Source organism: Asterias amurensis, chromosome 8 (genome assembly GCF_032118995.1).
Source record: "Asterias amurensis chromosome 8, ASM3211899v1".
NCBI lineage: Eukaryota > Metazoa > Echinodermata > Asteroidea > Forcipulatida > Asteriidae > Asterias > Asterias amurensis.
The window spans coordinates 17,454,736-17,473,670 of record NC_092655.1 but is presented as its reverse complement, the minus strand read 5'-3'; the positions used below and the strand labels follow the sequence as shown (position 1 = coordinate 17,473,670).

General features: G+C 39.4%; 1 protein-coding gene across 1 annotated transcript in view; it reads right to left on the bottom strand.

Annotated features, from left to right (window-relative positions):
- The window catches only part of LOC139940494 (cilia- and flagella-associated protein 58-like), a 63,982-nt gene that overhangs the window by 19,046 nt on the left and 26,001 nt on the right, over positions 1-18,935 (bottom strand). The window contains exons 12-14 of the mRNA XM_071936778.1: positions 12,973-13,196; positions 12,229-12,445; positions 7,743-7,862 (exon numbers count right to left, since the gene is read on the bottom strand). Coding sequence (XP_071792879.1) covers positions 7,743-7,862; positions 12,229-12,445; positions 12,973-13,196 — 561 coding nt within the window. The remainder of the gene's footprint in view (positions 1-7,742; positions 7,863-12,228; positions 12,446-12,972; positions 13,197-18,935) is intronic.

Sequence of the window (18,935 nt, the reverse complement as noted above, 5' to 3'; positions counted from 1 at the left end):
ATAAATATTGCTGTTTTTAATCCATGCTAGATACATATTTTTATACCTGATATTCTTAATTAATATTGTTATCTATCTGTTTGTTGTTAAATAGTTTTAAGCGTTTTTGTCTGTACTGTTTGAATCATGGCCAGTTTTAATTTCCCCAACGTGGGATAATAAAGTTCTTATCTTATCTTATCATACTGCCTCCATCTTGGTCATGTTCCTCGTATCGAATAACAATAATGTATGCTAATAATCATCTTGCAGTTATAGGAACCAGACTATGTTGTTCTTCCAGCCTCGGTTTGTGTCATTGATATCAGAAGGAGAAATTCAAGATGGCTGCACGCTATGAAGGTCTATTATACGGCTTATTTGCTAGTTGGCGTGATTAGGGACCTCTCACACGAGAACGGGGCTTGAATAAAGTCTATATATACACACCAAACGTCAAATCCCATCCTCTCTGGCTAATTTGAATTTCGAAATTGAAGATCCATTCCCGCTATGTTTCAATCTTGAAAAGGTAACGAGGGGGAGAGCTTAATTTAAGAGAATTGTGTGCTGAAGACATTGTCAACACACACTGAGATGGCACTTCCAGAAATTGTGTATTTGCCGACAATGTGAAGGCGTTATTTCCTGCTGCTCATTTGCGTCAGACGTTAAAATGTTTTTCCTGTGAGCGGATCTATAACGACCATTAGTGGAACAAATCAATAATTGCCCTTAACTGAAGTGGACGGCTCTCTGAGTAAAAAAAAAAGAAGAAGAGTAATTTGGGTATTTGTTACGCCTCTTTCAGAAGCATGATCACCAATTATGGTAAAAGCTTCCAAAGTTTTTAGAGCAGTGCAGTTTCTTGAACAAACTTTAACGTTTTACTGAACTTATCTTAGTTCCAAGTGATCATAAATATATTTTGGAATATAACACTTCATTAACAAACATTGGAGAAAAAGAGAAGGATTATGAGACATAGTGCATTTACCTCAGTCCTTTAATTTGTAGGAGGGCGTGGCGGTGTCATATTCTGTTTTGTTCCTAGTAGAGTTCAAGCATGATTCAACGAGCCCTTCTCTACCATACTGGACTAAATTTGGGTAAACTGCGTGTGTCACATATATGTAAAAACTTCAAAGAAAATGTAGTATGCCCACACTTTTACACAACAAAACAAACCTGTAAAAGTTTAAGCTCAATTGGTCGTTGAAGTCATGAGGACAAACAGGGGGAAACCGTGTTTTCACTACGAGTTTTTGACCTGCATGGAGTTTAAAGCATGGATTATGACGTCAGTTTAACATCAGTTTCGGATCATTTTGACAAAGAGTATGGGTCATACTGACCCAGAAATGGGTCAGACGGTCAGACCCCAATGGGAACATGAATCCGGGTCAATTCTGATGGCCCAAGTGTGTTTAAAGTGTACTACAATGTAATTTGTTATCATTTTAAAAATGATCACATATACATGTTACTTTCTTTATGAACTGTAAAGGCCACGACAAGCGAGCTAAACTTCCTTATTGTGTTACGCGATTGATCTAAATGCCTTGGGGGACTACTTCAACTCTAATACTATGGTCATAGCTTGCTCTATGGTCATAGCTTGCTCTATGGTCATAGTTTGCTCTATGGTCATAGCTTGCTCTATGGTCATAGAGCATGCCCTATAGCAGGGATAAAATGAGATGGGTGAGGGAACAGCTGCTTTTCAACCAGGTAGAGACTACCAGTAGCCATTAATATTACACACTAACTTACTAGATTTGTGACTACTGCACTATAACTAATTTAACTTTAGGTCAATTTGCCCGATTGTTGAGCGAATCATCTCGCACAAGTTGGCGCTGATTAAGGTAGGGTATTAAAGCTGAGCATTAAAGGAAAAAAAAAACACCTTCTTTTAAGTATTGCTCCTGTGGTGGTCCGGTAAAGAAAGTGCACAATTACTACGTTAAAATATAAAATATTGATTGGATGCCATGTATACGTCGGTCAACGTCTTTCCAGACACCTGTTAAAGATGCGATGTCAGATTTTGGGCCGATTTGACCCAAAAATTTTGATTTAAAATTCAATAGGTAATTTGATCGGGGTCGAGAAAGTTACAAGCTTTCGTTTGAGCCATTGCTCGAAAAAGTCCGCTAATTATTAGTAGCAGTGAAACAAACTGCTCAAAATTAGTTTTTGTCGGGATCCCGACAATATATCACGTGACCAATTCTTATGTGTTTTATAAGAAACGTTTTAAATTGTTGTCATGGTTCCTGACCATTAAAAGTAAAAGTTAAACTTTTTTTCGTTAGAGCGGGTGATACTCTTTGAAATGCCATTCACTCAAAAAAATATATTTTTTAGTACAAAATATCAAGCCTCTGCACGTAATACGGTATATAGGTCTCCCAATGTTTAAAAAAAATTGCTACAGTCCCGGGCCAGAATCGGGCTTGACCCGTCACTAAAGCAGACTCCGAGTGAACACCCTTTTAAAAAAGGGGGTTCTGAGAACACTTTTCTGTCACATATTTTTCGTAGTGTCAAATGGTTTAGGTTGAACGATCAAGTAACTGTGTTTAGGTTAAACACTGTGTTTAGCAACCTTTCGTCTTTAACTGAACACCTTATGCTTCCTATATAAACACATTATAAACACAATATAAACGCATAACAGGTCAAACTAAACGCGTCAAGCGTTTACAGTTTATACAGAGCAAAATCTTGGTCAGCCTGACCACGAAATGGGTCAGGTCCCCCTGAGACCCAGAATCCAGGTCATTATTCTGACCTAGGACTTTTTTGTTGAGTGGATCTATTCTTGTGAAGAACAGGTGAAGAACAGTTGAGGCCTTTAAGCGCAATCTCAAAATCTATGTGTGTTCATATTGCTGATGTTGTTTTTGTCTGTGAAGCGAAATTGTCATTTTTGGAATTGCGCTATATAAGAGCTATACTTAAGAATGAAAAAAAAAAACACTCAGCTGCCATAACAGCGGTTGTGTAAGGACAGTTTAAACAACAAACAGGAAGGAGCAGGTTTGGGCAAACATTTCAAACGCTCCATCTTATCTTTAATAACCTTTTCGGAATGAAAAACGGAGGATTCTCTTCAAACCCTATCATCTGAGGAAATCAACTTTTGAATATTGGGTACACGTTGAGTGAGCCGATGATCTATATAGATAGGGCTTGTCCTGGGATCTTTCTACGCTGACAATTTGAGCCGTTTGTTAACTGGGAACGATTCTGGCTTTAGCTTCGAGAGAAGCAGAACACTGTCCACCGTGTTTGGTTTTTATCAGTACACATCCCAAGACAGATACATATCTAGTGTTTGTTATTGACGGACAGTATACAGTCGCGAAAACATGTTTGCTGAAGGCAGACCGATATCAGGCCTGTAGTTAAACGGACAGGCCACGGTGACCACGGAGACCACGGCCACCCTGGCGCCCGGTGTTGGCCTTGGTGCCTCCTTCAAGTTTCCCATATTCTGCATTTGTGAGGTGCCCTTTGCAAAATGAAAATGGATTTGTCCTGCAAAAGATGAAATGCAAGGGCTGTGATACCGAATGTTCAATGGAAAGTTGTATCTATAGCCAAGTCACGGTTTGGGTTTGGGTTCTGTCAACATAATGCTGATTTTGTTTTATCTATTAGGCAAAACTATCCACTGCAAAAACTGTGTTTAAAATTTAAACCCTATGTTGTACCCATTTTTTAAACATGTTTTAATGATAACCTTGCTTATCATTTGGACACCTGCTCACATGGTTTCTACGATTCATATACACTAAAGAATGTAATCATGTTTCATGTTTAGCGCTATAATAATAGGACTCTTACTCTGTGCTGTCACTGTTAGTATAGTGTAAGGTCGTGTACATCTGAAAACAAGTGTGTACAAAACTTATGCTTCGAAAAGTGTTGAAAATCAAATACTATTTAAAGAATGTATAGGTACCGTGATCTTTAAAAGTCTACAGTGTGTATGTTTCAGGGTGCAGCAGTGCCTACTTGTTGAGAAAACAGCGACCACAGAATGTCGAATTTATCCACGTTTAGCGAGGTGACAGCCGGTACCATGGGCTGCACCTATGGACGTATATTGAGGGCGGCATTTCAAGCTGACACCGCGGAAATGCCCAAAGTTGCTTGCAGGCATGCTTATGGAAATTCAAATTTTCCAACATTGATTTCTAATCGACAGGGGCACTTTAGACGAAATAATTTCGCGGGATGCCTACTGGCAGTACACGAAGGCCAGGGAGGACAGGGCCCAATTTCATAGAGCTGCTAAGCACAAAAATTTGCTTAGCATGAAATTTCTTCCTTGATAAAATCAAGATTACCAACCAAATTTCCATATGTTGCATATTGCTTGTTACTGGTATTCAGCTGTTGTTTGCTTATCCTGAAAACCAGGTGGAAATTTGGTTGGTAATCCTGTTTTTATCAAGGAAGAAATTTCATGCTAAGCAAATTTGTGCGCTTAGCAGCTCTATGAAATTGGGCCCTGGTAGTCTTGGCCTTGGTGCCCCTTCAACAATTTCTCATAGACTAAAGATTTCCAATTGGAATTCCCCTTTGCAAAATAGGGGCCTTGCCCTTCTTTAAAAGCTGAAATTCCAGGCCTGCTTTATAACTAGCAAGCAGGCGATTGGATACAGAACTACATTTTCTTTTCGGTACATTACCAAAGTAATGACACTGTGTCTGTTTGAGGAACAATTATGGGTAGACATGTGTATTTGCTACACGGCTACAAATCGTGTTGAAATGGAAAGAGAACTACATTATACAAGTTGAAACCAATATGTTTGTTTGGAAATGAGACACCAAAACTAAGCTTTCATGTAGTATAGGGTCAACATGGAAACTGTCTGTCAAACTACGCTTCAACAACATGTAATTTCATTATAGACGATGTCAGAATTCAATTTGTCAGCAAAACCTAAGTTTGCTGTTATAACAGTTTTGCTCCCAATATAATAAAAAGGGACTCTCTGGAATTCTATCTGAGCCTGTCGTCAAACATACTCTTACAAAATAAAATCCTCTTCATGTTTTTCAACATCCCCATTTTGTCCCAGGTTGGGAAATATTACCGAGTGATCGGATTACGGGGGAAAGCTGTTTCAGATTTGAAACACATAGACATGTAACTCAATATAGATCTCCATTAATGGGGTTTTGATATCTCTCCTTAATGACGTTATCCCAAAGTTGTTTCCCGATGTAAGCTTCACTCTTTCAACAGATGACATAAAATGGTTATCTCATCTTATTGTTGTATACACATAATTTCTCCCTTGACATAGTGCTGTTTGTTCATACAGAGTGGTGAGTATTACATTAAAACTTCTTTAACAAGTTCCTTTGTAATACCTGCTTTCAACCTGCGTCCAATGCCGCACACGGCTGTCAGGTTGTGTTTTGTCACCAATCAATTTTTGGGGAAACACTTTTACGGAAAGTAGCCTCATAACTCCTAAGGAGTAAATGCTATGGGGTTGAGATGGATTCAGGGGTGCTTCGGGCCAATGAGCATTGACAATTTAACAAAAGGCTAATAAATGTAAGATGCTTTGAATTGTAACTGTATTGAAGAAGAAAGAAACTTCCCTGTCTTCTGTCAATTTTGGTTCTTGGCTAAGAGGTTGGGTGGAGAGGCCAAAATGCTATATGAAACACTTTCATAACACTGTAAGAAGTTTGCGTCACAGTTCATGTAAATCCCCTGGGCCTTTATAGACAGTATTTCAACGTCATTTAAACAGAACCCAAAACCCGAATACTTAGGCTTCAGGCAATCCAGATTTGTGTAGATAACCTTAGGATGAATGTGATCCGATATGCAGAATAACATGTTTTCACCATGCTGAAATTTCAATTTTTTTAAAAGGTTTCCCCCCCCCCCTGTGATTCTTTTGTTTCTTTTTGGTCAGCTAATCTTAGTCTCCCCTTGAAACTTGGGGTTTTGACGTACTTAGATGAAAACTCAGTTCTCTTGTCTCTTCCCCCCCCCCCCCCCACCCCCGGCATCCTTCCCAGGGTATGCCATGGTACATCATGGGTTGATTATTGCAAATGGACGTGTGCAATTGAACATCTATTTTAAACTTTTTTAAATACATTGTTTCGCTTCTTTTGTTGGGGTTTCTCCAGGCCCTGAAGTCGTCAGAGGACTCTACACACAATCGCATCTGCTGAGGATCCCCCCCCCCCCATTTTCATTAAGAGGAAAAGTTCACACACACAAAAAATTTGCACAAAGACCGTTTCTTTCAACATTCATCAGTTTTTTGATTGCCTGTGTCTCTTTCTCTATCGTTTCTCGGAAAGAAGACGGAGTGTTATCACAAGCAAAAATCCATCTGGCATGGAATAAACTCCACATAGTTAGGAGGGTTGGGATTGCAGTCAGTCAGGCCCAAATGTCAAATGACGTCACGGCTGTACCTGAACTCATCACAATCACAGGACAAAAATTAATCTAACACCAGTCCCCAGTTTGTCACCGAACATCAACTTGTGTCAATATTATTTGCAGTCTGGAGCTGGTTATGGAGAGTACACTTTTGAGTTGAAGCCAAGTCATTTGTTCTTGTCAAGTCAATCTTTAAGACAATATAAGCTCTTCTGTACCCAGTACAAAAAAAGGACAAATCCCCAAATATTTCCCTTGTGGGTTGTCTTTATGTTGCTTGATATTTAACAATGTTAAAGGTGCAAATTGAAAAATGTTTCTCAGTTGAACTTTTGAGTATGTAGACCTGTCACCTGATTCATCTGATGTCATCATCACAGTAATATTTGTAGCACCATTTCTGAAGCAAGTGTCTCTTTAAGTATATTTGGTGCACGCACTTTTTAGGCCACATGGCGTTCATGCTTTAACACCATAAGAGCAAGTTCTTGGGCCAATTTCATGGAGCTGCTTTAAAAGCCAAAAAGTTACTTAAGCACGAAAATAGCTTGCTTGTTTTACCCATGTTACTGACCCGAAACCACCGCGAAAACCGCTACGCCACGATCACCGGCTGGTGCTTGGTCCGTCGTTGGTGACGATAGAGAAGAAGCACTGTAGCATGGTAAATTCGAGAGCCTCGTCACAGTTTCTGGTCAAGTCTGGTCGAACTTGCTCTTATCTTAATCCTAAGGCCGTGTCCGAATTGGCGACTTCGGCTACAGCTACGGCTAGGGCGCGCGCGTCTGCTATTCTTCAACACTGACAGACGCGCTGATGTAGCCGTAGCTGTAGCCAAAGTCGCCAATTCGGACACGGCCTAAGATGGCCAGTGTGGCAGACTATAGACTGGTCCCCTGTCTTAAAGACAGGCACTGGTCTTACAGGCCAAACGATTTCATTGGATACAATGATTTCAATGAATAAAGGTGCAGTTACATATAAGCTTTCCATATTATTTCCGTATTATGATTGGTCTGATGTGATGTTATTTGTCAGCTTGCCAGTAACTATTGGAACGTCCAACATTTGAGTAATTCCTGTGGTTACTCCTAGTTGTCAACTTTTTATGAGTTTTGAGTCTTGAGGTGTTGTACTCCTCTAAAAGCATTGCTGCTGTCCTGTAGATGGTGGGTTGCAAAATCCATATGTGCTTTATGCTTTCAATGTATTTTGTGTGTTAGAATGTTTAAGCATTCCCAATCATTTAGACCTTCACAATCGTTGTTAGTCTTGTAAATAGAAAAAACACTATACAAGAAATGTGGATGATTCATTGACTTACCTTCAGCTGTTTGGTCTTGTCCTTCATAGTCTGCTGGTAGATCTGCAGTTGCTCAGCCACCTCGGGACCAGGCTGTCTGGCCAGTATGTGTTTCAACTCAATATACAGTTTTTCTTTCTCCTGTTGAGGAAGAAACAAACAAATTAAATCAGAGAACGTTGAATACACTTTAATGGGTTTTTTACAAAGTTAAAACGTGGTTTTCAAAATGATCTCTCTGCTTGCTGTGGAGTGAAGATTAACTTTCTGTTGCAATTTTGTTTTCACACTTTCATCAGAAGGGCGTGTGTAAGTTTAGAATTAGCTCCTAGCCACAAACTGGAATTAATTTGTTTTTGTCAGGAGGGTCTTAGAGCTCTATAGGGACAGTCTAGACACTCGTGTAGGAGCCAACTAGAAGCATCTTTCTGTCTGAAATCCAGAATTTCGATTTGAAGCAAAACTAATTCCCATCAACAAGGGGGCAAGTTCTCCTCAGTGAGTGAAGAAATAAATTCAGTCATGTAGAAGCACATTTTACATCTGAAATTCTGGTAAGAACCAAGCCAGTTTCATGCACAGCGATGTTTGAGATCCCCCCCCAGGGGGGTTATTAGGCGTATGTAAAGAAAAAAATTCAGTCATGGTAAAAGCCTATGAGTTCGGTCAATTGTCCAGGGCCCAATTTCGTAGAGCTGCTAAGCACAAAAATTTGCTTAGCATTAAATTTCTTCCTTGTTAAAGACAGAATTACCAACCCAATTTCTGTTTGTTCCATATTGCTTGTTACTGGTACAACCAACTCTCCTGCTGAACAGCAATGTTCGAGTCATTCAGTCAAGAGAGTAAATTTGTCAGGTGTATGTAAAAACCATGTACAGTAGGTGTACGGGGGCCAGGTTACCAACTACACGTAACCCCCCTGCACAGCATTGCTCAAGAAATTTGTTCAAGAGGGTAAGTTTGTCAGTAGTGTTAAGAAACAAATTCAGTCAGGGTTAAGCTACGAGCCCTTACAGAAGTCCAGGTTTTGATAGAAACTAAACCAACTCTCCTGATGAACAGCAAATGTTCGAGTCATTCAGTCAAGATGGTTAATTTGTCAGTTGTACATGTACATGTACGTATGTGATTATAAAGTTTAGACAAGTCACCTCTTGTTAAAAAGTCAATAGTCTCAGCTTTTTTCCTCTCTGCTGCTGGACACACGTCTGACAAGATGCATCTTTAAGGTCCTTGTTCAACTAGAAAGTAATCCTGACGAGTATAGATTTGATAACGATCTTCCTTCATAATGTCATATGTCTGGGTTGCGTTTTTTTTTTTGTCTCCTCCAACATTATGTCAAAAAGCACTGAACAGAAACAAACATTGTGCGATGACGAGCTTGTATGTGCAATATTTAATTTGATATACTGTCTGTTTCTATTTAATTCTCGTTTGATGAGTTCACCTTTCACGTCAAAACCATCATCTTTGGTTCATGCCTTAAGGGTATGATGTCAAGTCGTTGGAGACGTTCTTGATATTCGAGGGCCAGTAGCTCATAAGTTTGTCTTGTCAAAGATAAACCTGCTTGCCTTAAAAGCAAAATGTAATGCATTTTTGCCAATCTCTGTTGTCAGATGTCTTGTAAATGTACCATTTGACGTTTGATATTATTCAATTGCTGTCAATAGACCCTTCCCATTAAATGTGTTAATTGCACATTGCGCGTGCGCACTAACGTTTTGGTTGGCAAAATGAGGGAACATCGCGCTGTTTTGTACACGGCTAATGGGTGCGTGACGCAGACGCGATTGCGCGTCTGCTTAGTGCCAACCAACAGGGTCTGTACGCATGCGTGAATGTAATTAGCATATTTCATGGGAAGGGCCCATTAAATACATGTATGCATCTGCGGCATCTGGGGAAAATAGTCCCAAACCACCAGCGTGTGTGATGATAATGTATACCAGTCATAAGGAATGTCATTTTCATTGTATACATGTATAGGGTGTTAAATTTGTACCAGGATGGAGTATATTACATGTGTTTTACCCTTTACACATAAGAAACAAAATCCTAGGTACATCTATAGGTCCCACTCCATGGGGTGTGAGCCATTTCTAGGTCAGGCTGACCTGGAACCTGCGACAAATTGACCCAGAAGTGGGTTATTACTGACGCAACATTTGAGATTTTTTTTTTACAAGGATTCTGATCAATTAAACAAGAAGTGGGTAAACGAGACAGAATCGATAGTAACCAAAATTTAAAAAACATGTTTAACTCTTTCCGGTACACACTGACCCTAAATGGAGCAGGCCTCTCAGGCATGCCATCCAGGTGGGATTTGAACCCAAAACCCTTCTATCAGCAGAATATTTGAATATTTTCACAGGTTGATTGACTTCCAGTGCACAAACAAACTTTGATTCCTATAACAAGTTTTAACACAGAGGACTACCAAAATTCATGTTCCCATAAATATTAAGCTTCTTCAAAGGGCGGTTTCGGGTGGGATTTGAACCCAAGACCTTTGGATTTCTACCAATAGATAATTTTGAATAGTCTACAGGTTCATTGTCTTCCCGTGCACAAACATGTTTTGATTCCTAATTATAAGTTTTACACAAAGTAGAGGATGTTCCCATAGAGAAGGAATCTTCTTCAAAAGGTGTAGCTTTTTCCTTCTACTTTGTCTGAACAAACAACCACCCCTACGCATGACACACATCGAAGATCTCTTTTGTTCCAGTGTCGGCAACAAGCCTTTAATTTGCGTGTATCCTTTCGAATAGGTTCAAACAAATACAATAAACTGCCACTCAGTGCCGCTGGCCATCATGTAACATGGGAAATCAAGTATCTCTTCCATCTGCCAGGCTTGTGTCAACAAGAGAAAAAAAACTGGCTGTTATGAACCCAAGAAACAAACTACATGTGTATTGACCCTTTTTTAAACAGTAGAAACACATTTTTATGTTTGTCATGTCTCCTTCTTCGTTGAGTGTACTTCGTAGTCTTTAAAGGCAAACTTTACGATTGTTTTTATCCTTTTATAAATATAGATTCAAACCATAAAACTAACATGTGAACATTTATTTTCAAAAGGTGGTCGTGTTTTTGAGATACCGCCGTAATTCTGAAGCCCTTATGTCCATGCAGGAAGAATAATCTGCATATGGTATACACAATCTGAGAAGCGTTACTGCAGTCAACGCTTCTCAGAATTAATCTTTGGGGGAATATAAAAAGTGATATCTTTTTTCCATAACCGTAGTGCTTTTTTCACAAAATGCTCTTTACTATTGAAATAGTTTTTATTGCTCCTAATTCCTAGGGTGATAACAGATACCGCAAACGTACACCTTCCCTTTAACACACATCCCAGGTAAATGTCTTTCAAAAACTCACATAGTGGCTATAACATAACCCAGAACAACACCCATTAAAATAACACTGCAGGAAAAATAACAGTGTCTAAGGAGAAAAACAAATTCCACCACTCGAAATTGCTTTTTCTGTGTTTGGACAAAACCCGCATGCTGTTTGATCTGAAGACACAGTACTCAGTTTATCAACTGGGAGAGTTTGAAAACCTTCTGTAGTGAGTCAAAACATAGGTTTTCGGAAGCAGGCACAATTTGTTTTATATGAGTATCAGTATTTGTTGCTGACAAAAACCACATGAAACATACAGTGAACACTAAGTGCGTACAAGGAATAGGCCCTTAACAAACATTATTTTTTTTTTACATTATAAAAAAAAACATTGTGGAAATTTAAGACTTAAAAGCGAAGCCTTTTAAAAAATCTACAAAATAAACACAAAGGACAATGTTAGAGGAACACCGACAAAATTTGAAAAATCGCTTCAGTTTTTTAGGTCACAGATTGTCTATACTTGTGAAATTGTCTCATTTTTTCACAAAAGGCCATTTTTGAACAAGAGTATACGAGTAGGCGATGAGTTCTAAACTGGCTGATTAAAACCAGCAGGGTCGCAGCCGTGCGATAAAGGCCTGAGCCGAAAGCGAGTGCATTTATTTCATTGCCACGACCCTAACAAAAAAAATTTGCTCAGCAGGAAATTTCTTCCTTGATAAAAACAGGATTACCAACCAAATTTCCACTTGATTTTCACGATAAGCAAACAACAAATCTGAATACCAGTATCACGCAACATGAAACAAACGAAAATTTGGTTGGTTATCATTGTTTGACCGAGGAAGAAATTTCATGCTAAGCAAATTTTTGTGCTCAGCAGCTCTATGAAATTGGGCCCTTGGGCCTTTCTCAAACCTCAGCTTGGGCTCCGGCTCAGGCCTAGGCTTCGCGCGCTATTTACGCAGCTCAGCCTTAAACCTGCATGTTGGAGCAGCGCGTATTGCACAAACATCGGCACGCAGAGCCTGAGCCTAAGCCGAGGTTTGAGAAAGACCCCTGATCTCTCCACTGTCTTGTCTCTCATGTGCGTGACTTGAGTATCAAGGCTGCCGAAGAGAAAAGAAAAAAAACTAACCTGAATCAGAAGTTCCTTCTCCACCACCTCCTCTGTCTTCTGTATAAGACGCCTCTGCAGAGTCTGGATCTTCTGAATCATCTCGTAGGTGCTGGGGTCAGAGCCCTCCAACTTCCTCCAACGGTGGATGTTCATGGGGTTCTCCAGCTCCTCCTCCAGGGCCTTGCAGCGAGTTCGCTCCCGTAGGAGCTCTCGCTGGAGGTGGTAGACTTCTCGTCTGGAGTGGACAACAAATCAATAAAGTCATGACTAACGTGATCCTCTAATAATCTAATATCTGTCTATTTTTAATGTATAATCATAGCCAATGGCTTTTGTTAGGCCTGGGGGACTAGTGAAATTCACTGCTAGACTAGTCCCACTACAAAAATAGTCGCGAGTTTAATTATATTTTCAACAATAGTCGTGAGGAACACAATTGGTTCACCAAAAAAGGTATTTGCGCCTACTTTAATAGTTCAGTAGTTGTTTGCCTGATTAACCGGTCCAAATTACATTTAAGTTTGCATTGTTGTGACTGGTTCCCAACTTAAATTTTGCTTAGCAAAGTAATTTGTCAAGCAGTATTTTCTGCTTAACAGCTTTAATATTGGGCCCCTGGTATGTGAGGGTTATCTCTTTTGACTGCAGGTTTGGGGGTTTTCTTTACAGTCCTTCCCTGGATGGTTTCTGCTCAGAATAATATTGTCCAAAGAATAACTCTTAAAAAACAGGAAGAGTGCTAAAAAAGAAGAAAAAAGGTACCTTAGATCATCGACATTGGCAACACTCTTGTTCAAAATATTCTTCTCCCTTCTCAGTTTCTTGATTTCTAATTTCAGGAGTCGGACGTCTTCCAGGCGCTGCCGGTACTGCATCTCCCCCTTGGCCAGTGTGGACTGCTGAATCTTGATTTTTTCGTAGAGTAAGGCCAGCTCGTCGTTACGACGGACCAGTTGGGTACCGAGAATGTCTCGCTCGCTTATCACCTTGTTTCGGAATGAGGGGAGAAAAACAAATCGATTATAATAAGGTGGGTGTTTATTTCTACTTTCTCATTTTTAAAGCTTGTCAGTGTGGAATATTGGCAGACCTCAAAATGACTCTCGGCCATCAAGTCGAGCACATTGTAAGAGCTCGACCCACAGCACCCACAGCAATTGTCAATGTGCCCAGTGCTTTTGCTGTGGTTTCAACACAGACTTGCATTTTCCCCATAAGTGTCCCTTACATGTACCACCAGGAGAAAATTGCTGTGCCGCTTAAAGAGTGACGTTCAAGGACTGTAGGTGTGGTTTGGGAAATGACAAAGATCTCCATACAATAAGAAATATTCGTGTTTCAAACAAACATGCACCATGACGCACAAGTCCTCAATCAAACTTCTTAAAAGAGATTGAAGTCACACATGATTCTACCGAAAACCTCACATAACAAAAAACCTCACTCATTCAATACATACTAATGCAACTTTTGGTAGATAAATCATAAAAGATTAACTGGCTCAATGCAACTCATGGTTGGGCTTCTAGTAATCAGTGGAGCCAGTTTGTGTGTGATGGGCATGGCTTACAGTGGTTCTGGATAGGACAAGCAGTCAGTCCCTGCATGCCTGATACTTCACGAAGACAACAAGGGCGATTGCCTCCATGCCCCCTGGTCATTGCCTTGGTGCCCTTGACTTGCTCCAGTAGAAATTTTTCAATTTTACTCATAGGGTGCCCTTTACCAAGGGAAAAATGCCTTGGTGCCCTTGCCCTTTCAAAAACGAAGCATACAGGCCTGAACTGTCTGTGTGGATTTAATTTAATTTGTTGTCTATAATTTGGAGCTCCTAAATTGAATTTGTGAACAAAAGTGGTTCAGAAATTGTTCAGAAAGAAAACACAATCGTTTTTCAAGAAAACAAAATCATATTGTGGATTTCCAGTTTCCTTCTTAATCGGATTTAGAGCGTGCTTTAGAGAAAGGTCTTTTCTCTACAGTTCATGCAACCTATTACAGATGTGGAATTGCAATTGATTACTTTACAGCACTTAGCCGACGATCTTGTTATTTTAAAACCTTGCAATACCTCCCTCTAAATAGGGATTTTGAGCTGTGTGTCTAGAGCACGTAGGCTCTTCTCTGTGCATTTGTTTTGACATGTTCTTCCGTGCAATTTCATCTTGCTACACAAAGGGCTTCATCTTTTAAAGTCGTGTGTCCACAGGCACTCTAATGACCTACAGAATGCATTAGCGCAGTTTATTTGTTATAGCTGTCAATGCACTTTACTGCAGTCAATCGAATTACAAGTGTTTACTTTGGACTTAACTAAACGATCAAACAAAATGTGGAAGTTCACATTTGAAAGAAACTATTTCTATTTTGTGCATATGCTACGGAAATATTAAATATAAAAGTAAATAATTATGTATACACAAACAGCTCGTTCTGAACAATATTTTTGTTAAAGGCACTGTACACGTTTGGTAATTATCAAAGACCAGTTTTCTCACTTGGTGTATCCCATCATAGGCATAAAATAACGAGCCTGTGAAAATTTGGGCTCAATTGGTCATCGCAGTTGCGATAAAGATGAAAGAAAAATACCCTTGTTGGACGAATTTGTGTGCTTTCAGCTAGGAATGAAAGACTTCTAGCTAGAAGTCTTTTAATATTTTAGTGAGAAATTACCTCTTTCTCAAAAACTACGTTACTAGAGGGAGTCGTTTCCAACAATGTTTTATCAACAGCTCTCCAATGCTCGTTACCAAGTCAGTTTTTAAGTTAATATTTGTTTGAGTAATTACCAAACGTGTACCTTAATTCCCTTTAACACTGTAAATAACAGTGTAGCCATGTGTAGTCCACATAGTGTTTCAAGTCCCTATTTTAGTCCACACAGTGTTTTTAGCTCATGTGGCCTTCTTTTGTTCTCGGGCCCACACCGTATGTTGCCAAAGTCTAACCACACGGTGCCTGCAAACTGGTGCCCAATTTCACCAAGTTGTGTTAAGCAAAGCTTATAGCAAGTTTAACTGACACAGCAAAAATCAACAGGGAACCAGTCATAAACAATTAATGTACACTTTGGCTGGTAACCTGTTTCTGCTCAGCAACATTTGGGGAGGATAGCATTACAGAAAAAGTTTCCTTTCTTAAATAGAGACAATAATTTAACCACCAGTTTTATACAAACAACTTTAGAGCTTTTTAAGGTAAATACAGGCGTCAAACACCTCCTTTAAAAGGAGCCCTCCCCCCTCCCCACACCCTCGAAAAAAAAGCAAACATAAAAGGCTTGATGCGGCCACACGCCAGCTGGCTCGCTCCTAAACATGCATCGTATCAATTGGTGCACTCGTACGTGATCTGATCATGTTGAAATCATGTCAACATGAGTGCAGTATTAAACATAAAGCAGCTTGACAAGACCGTCAATATGCGTTTTCGTCAGCATTGCCACAGATTTACACTCATTCACCCTATACACGCTGTGACCCGTGACATCACACGTTTACAAAAGAGCCATAGAGCCTGGACTTCCTGCAGGCATGATTTGTACACAGCTCAATGGAAGAAAACATAAAATCTTATATTTTATGGAGATTGCACTGTCTAATTCTTATCAACTTTTGATACGATGAAAGGGGGCACATCTCAAAACTTGACCAGCTTTTACTTTCATAACTCTTGGTTTTATGTGGAAATTGTGACACAAAATGTCAACTTTCCCATAGGACCAGTGTAGTATCTTGCCTGCCAGAATACTGAAAGAATGTACAAGGTCACACTTATTGTAAACAAGGTTCACACGGTCTATAGAGCAAGGGTGTTACAGACCATTGCAATCTGGGCCTTCAGCTTGCATTAAAGGCACTGGACACTATCGGTAATTACTAAGAAAATAAATGTCAGTGTATTAAAGCTTTCTTGGTAACAAGCAATGGAGAGCTGTTGATAGTATCCGTAACACATTGTGAGAAACAGCTCCCTCTGGATTATGTATAAGAATTTGAGAAAAGGGTAATTTCTCACTCAAATAGGCTATTGAAAGACTTCAGGTCTGAATCTTTTTATTAGACATCTGAAAGCACACACTTTGTGCAACATGGGTGTTTTTTCTTTCATTTTTCTCTTGCAACTTTGATGACCAATTGTGACCAATTGGGTCACACAAATTGAGAATACTGATCTTTGACAACATTACCAAAGGTATCCAGGTCCTTTAAAATAAAGAGAGGGTATACTTTTTGTAAATCAACGGCCATAAACACTTACTTGGTAATAAACACACACTTGGTAAGAAGCGTTTCAGCTGTTGATAATCTTATAACATTTTGGGAGATATTTCCATTCAAAATGGTAGATAGAGAGGGATTCAAAACCATTTAAACTTAAGAATTTTTTTCTGCACGAATTACTGATTATTCTTCCTGCGGAGAACTTCAGATTTTCAGCAATATCTCAAATATTCCAATGTAACTGTGTTCACAGAAAAAAGTGTTATTGTGACACCCTATAGGATGTAAATTTTGTTTCTTTTGTGGAACCTATAAAATGTGACAACACCCTTGGTGTCAATGTAACACCCAAGTTTTTGCAGTGTTTGAATGCGACACAAAACGAAATGTCTCCACACTGCAATCAAAATGATTTCTCGAAAAACTTGAGTTGACACGACTTTGTTCCATTGCACTGTGATCATGGTGTCTTTCAAGAACAAACCTCAAAAGGGCTTGAGTATGAAATTGATTTCCCTGGAAAATATATTATTTAGAAAAAAAGAACTGCAAGTTGATACAGCAGTTGAGAGACTTCCCAATATCAGAACAGCTTAATATCCCCACGTCATCCCCCACTCAAACAACCCCAATGTTATCCCGGTGTCTGAGACATTGACACCCACGTCAAAACCATTATCCCAGTGTGAAACAGCTCTGTAAGTGTCGTTTTAGGATTTAATTACAAATCCTCCATTCACTCCAAATCGCTATCTGATACCGGAGTCTTTGTTTGAGGCAGGTGACACTCGAGAATGACTTTCCGTTTTATCCCGAATCACAACAGTTAGGGCTATCTCTATCAGAGTCATAATGCCCATACGAGTATAGCCAAACCCATCAATCAAGTGCACTTGTTGGAAATCTAATCCAACAAGTGCACTTTTTTTGTATAATATCATGCATGATTTTCTAATGTTACAGGGGTTCGTGGTATAAACCTGGTGGTAAAGTTATCCCCATATTGATTAAAGGCAATGGACACTATTGGCAATTACTCAAAATAACTATCAGCATAAAACCTCAATTGGTATCGAGTAATGGAGAGAGGTTGATAGTGTTAAACATTATGACAAAAAACAGCTCCCTCTGAAGTGATGTAGATTTCAAGAAAGAAGTATTTTTCCGTGATTTTGATTGTGAGACCTCAGATTTAGAAATTGAGGTCTCAAAATCAAGCATCTGAAAGCACACAACTTCCTGTGACAAGGTGTTTTTTTCTTTTATTATTATCTCACAACTTCGACGACCAATTGAGCTCAAATTTTATGCATGTTGAGATACACCAAGTGAGAAGACTGTTCTTTGACAATTACCAATAGTGTCCAGGGTCTTTAAATCACTGCACTTTTATCAATGGCTAAGTAGCTAACTATATGGCCCTTTTCGTAACTATACGGACTATGGCATGGGCTTATAACTATAGGAAAGAGCCCAAAGCAGCCTCAGTCAAAGCCCTGAGCCCAGGACGCCGTTTCGGTGCAATTTCATGGCCCTGCTACGGTGGAATTCTGCGCTATTGCCAATAATCATTGTGGCTGTTTTCGAAACCACTGTTTCGACTTGAGGATTCTTGGTGGGTTTCGTTCACCTGTTTGAAGCCCCGTAAGGAAAGCACACACTTTCTGAAAATAACTGATGAAGCCCAAACCAAAACCGGCAATCCCAAGACGTGGTTACGAAAAATGACCACTTTACTTTACAAAGACTTTAGAGTCTGCATGCCTTAAGTTCTACTTTCACAATTGAGTACAAACGTAATTCAATCATTGAAAGCAGAGATGTTAAATTTGCATCTGGGATAAAAAATATTAATTTTGGTTTTTAACCATGCACCGATGTGTGTAAGCAGTGTAAACTCAGTACTTTCCCGAGTCCTGTGAAAAAAAGTCTAGTTGGTATGACACTGCTCTAGAACAACAAGGGTCATGGGTTCGAATCCCAACCAAGTAATACATTATGCCTGTAATATTTTATCACGGGACTCGGGAAAGTACTGAGTATCACAGTGCTAACACACATCGGTGCATGGGTAAAAACCAAAATTAACATTGAAAGCATTTTCTTCTTCTTGTTTTTCAAAGAAAGAGCCAAACAATAGAAACATCATTCCCTTTAATGCACAAAATCAAGATTGATTTCTTTTCCGCGCCAATGCTTGACAAAATACCCATCATGTTTAATATCACCTGAACTGTGTGAGATAGAAACAAGCAGGCAATTTACACTCTCTTGGCCCCCTGCAGGTGCTACATGTATGTGTTATATGCTGAGGACCCAGCGCCTGAGACGACCGATTCAGGATGTGCAATCCTTCTGATAATTGTTTGCGGTTAGTTGAGCACATTTTTCAATTTAAAAGGTAATTTTGAATGGGAGAAAAAAAACTGTTGCCAGAAGATGTATTTTCATTTTTATTTTTTCATTTGGTTGGATGACGGAGGGAATGACCAAATGAAC